Consider the following 2,991-nt stretch of genomic DNA (forward strand, 5'->3'; position numbering starts at 1 on the left):
GTATAAGTGCACTTGCATATATATTGAACCTGCGTATAAGTTGCACCTAGGTATGAGTAGCACCTGCGTATAAGTTACTCCTGCATATAAGTAACACATGCATATTGGTCGCACCTGAGAATAAGTAACACCTGCATATAATTTACACCTGAGGATAAGTAACACATGGATATAAGTTGCATATAAGTTGCACCTGCACATAAGTTACTCCTGCATATAAGTCGCACCTGAATATAAGTAACACCTGTGTATAAGTGCAGTTGCACATAAATTGCACCTGTGTATAAGTCGCTCCTGAGAATAAGTAACACCTGCATATAAGTTGCACCTGTGTATGAGTCGTACCCCATTCAAACCATAAAAACATTTAAAGAAGAAACTCAGAAAAATAGGGTAATCTATCAATTATTCTTTTTAAAAAACAAATTTTTATCATTTAACGCTACACAATACTTTTATGGAACATGTTTAGGATTACCAGCTTTATATTTGACAGTGAAAAGCATCCTAAACAACAACAAGAACAAAAACTCTCCTGCTTTTTTTGTGGGTTTTTCTTTTAGCTGCTTTTAATCCAAATACTTTAATTTCACCGGTAATTTAGACGTAATGGGAAGTCATGATGTGCACAATTGAAACCCAGCTGAGTCAGGGTGTGCAGTGGAGTGAGGGGAGGGGGAACTGATTTGATTGGCCTGTAGTTTTGACCGACAGCTGGCATCTCCGCCTCTGTGCAGCTGCGCCTTAAAGCCCAGAGCCCATCCTTGGCTGCTGCTTTCTGGATAATCCGCCTGCAGCTGCTCAACGGTAAAACGGTCTGTCAGATGTTTGATGCTTTGTCTGGTTGGTGTTGTGTTAAGGGAATCGACTCATTTCGATGTGTTTGTCCAACTTTGAGTTGATCAATCATGTCACCTTTCTTTTGAAAATTGAGTTTGGTCAGAGAAACGGGTGAGGAGATGACTGACCTGGAGACGTCGATGGCGACCATCATCGCTGTGTTTCAGAAGTACTCGGAGAGAGAAGGAGACAAGCACAAGTTGAAGAAGAGCGAGCTGAGGGAGCTGCTTCACGACGAGCTGCCGGAGCTGATGGCGGTGGGTGAGCGGCGGAAGGTTTGGCTTCACATTCGACTCACCCGAGCGGCCGCAGTGAAGCCGTCCCTCTCCTTTCCTCCCCCCCCCTTGCAGCACGTCAAAGACCAGGCCACGCTGGACAGCCTGATGGAGAGCCTGGACACGGACGGCGACGCCGAGTGCAACTTCCAGGAGTTCATGACATTTGTCTCCCTGGTGACCGTCTGTTGCCATGAGTTCTTTGAGCATGAGGACGACTGAGGACACAAAGGGGTTGGCAGGGAACCTGAAGGAACTCTGTGATGCGGCTGCTGGCACAAATCCACCCCATAGTTTCCACTAAGTGGTGATGAAGTTAGAAAATAGCCAATCTGAAGGTAGGCTAGTGAAAGTACCGATTTTAGACAACCTATTTTTGTTTTTTTCTTTCTGTTAAAGTCAGTCAGACTGGAAGATTCGTAAAAAAAAATGCTTTTCTTTGTAGTGATTTTGAAAGCACTTTCTCTGTCTAAGTTTAGGGTGGAGCCTTTCTAATGATAAACTTTTGCTCTGAATCAAATAAAGAACATTTCAAAATAGTCAGTTGTGTTTGCCTATATTCTACTATGGATTATTTATTCCTAATTTAACTCCAGATTTGACATAAAACTGTCAAGTGGCTGGTTCTTAATCCATCTAAGCACTTGTGTTTACGGTTTTACGACACATTTTAGACTTCAAAAAATACTTTTTAGTAAAGCTTTTTTTTTTTTTTTTTTTGCAATATACAGTTTGGTTTTCCTTTTATTATCGGATTTGCAAAGTAAGAATAACGAAGACATTTGCAGAAAAATGTTGTGTTCATGAAATTTTTGATCTTTTAAGATTAAAAAAAGGATTTAAGAATGATGCACTATAAAAAAAATATGGTAAAAAAATCATATGTTCTACATAATATGAAATCTCAAGTTTTTATTTTTGAATCTTTAAATTTGGGCAAAAGTCATAAAATTGTTGGAATTTTAGCACTAACTTGTGATTGTGAAAATAAAAATTTCTTATTAAACTAATTATTTAATCCTACCTGAGCCAAAACAAACTGGATCTAAAAGATCATATAATGAACAAAATTGATTAAAAAAATCAATTTTCCGCCAAAACTCTTGATCGCAAAATTAAACATTTTTTTCAATAAACACATTTTTTAAATCATATCTAAACCCTGTAAATTGGATTATTCTAGTTATTAAAGACCATCCTTTGATTTACCACAAAAAGATTGCAGATTCTCAGGAAAAAGCGACAAAATACTTTAAATTTTCGCAACTAAATGTAATCGCAAATATGAGAATTTCTTAAAAGAAACACTTTTTAGTAAAACCTGAACCTCGTGGATCTGAATATTCCCTAGCCATTCGAAAACACTCCGTTGATTTACGACTAAAAATATCGCATATCGGTTAAAATTGACAAATCGCAAACACTTATCGGGAATTTGAGAATTTTCTTTTACTAATTTTTTAAATAAATCTCACCCATGTGGATCTTGATGGACCTTTTGCGCTAACACTCGTGATTCCAGAATTAAGAATTTCTCAATAAACTAATGTTTCAATTATATCTAAACCTTTTAAATCAAATTATTCCATGGTTCATCAAAACTAGCTGTTTATATAAATGTATATTTTTAATGCAATTTCTGGCAACAAGCTGAGGAAAAACCACAAAGTAATTCTAATAATACTGAGAATAAGACACAAAGTACTGAATATATGTCAAAATAACAGGACAGCAGGTCATCATGTCGTGTTTTTTGCTATTTTAATAAAAGCATGAGTGAAGGAAATAATTGAAATATGTTTGATATGAGAGATTAAAAAATTGTATTTAATTAGCAAATTGAGTTTGGATGAACTGAAAGTTCAGGCTAATAGTA

General features: G+C 36.6%; 1 protein-coding gene across 3 annotated transcripts; it reads left to right on the forward strand.

Moving 5' to 3' along the window:
* Positions 1-720: 720 nt before the first annotated feature.
* Positions 721-1,654, forward strand: s100b (S100 calcium binding protein B). 3 transcript variants are annotated; one of them, XM_004066370.4, is made up of 3 exons: positions 721-807; positions 935-1,097; positions 1,191-1,654. In XM_004066370.4, the coding sequence occupies exons 2-3, from the start codon at positions 960-962 to the stop codon at positions 1,335-1,337; spliced, it is 285 nt and encodes a 94-aa protein (XP_004066418.1). In that variant the 5' UTR covers positions 721-807; positions 935-959; the 3' UTR covers positions 1,338-1,654. The 3 variants fall into 3 exon arrangements, with proteins under 3 accessions (XP_004066418.1, XP_011479721.1, XP_004066419.1); XM_011481419.3 differs by having other exon boundaries at positions 743-815; XM_004066371.4 differs by having other exon boundaries at positions 766-843.
* Positions 1,655-2,991: the final 1,337 nt, after the last annotated feature.

Source organism: Oryzias latipes, chromosome 2 (genome assembly GCF_002234675.1).
Source record: "Oryzias latipes chromosome 2, ASM223467v1".
Lineage (NCBI taxonomy): Eukaryota > Metazoa > Chordata > Actinopteri > Beloniformes > Adrianichthyidae > Oryzias > Oryzias latipes.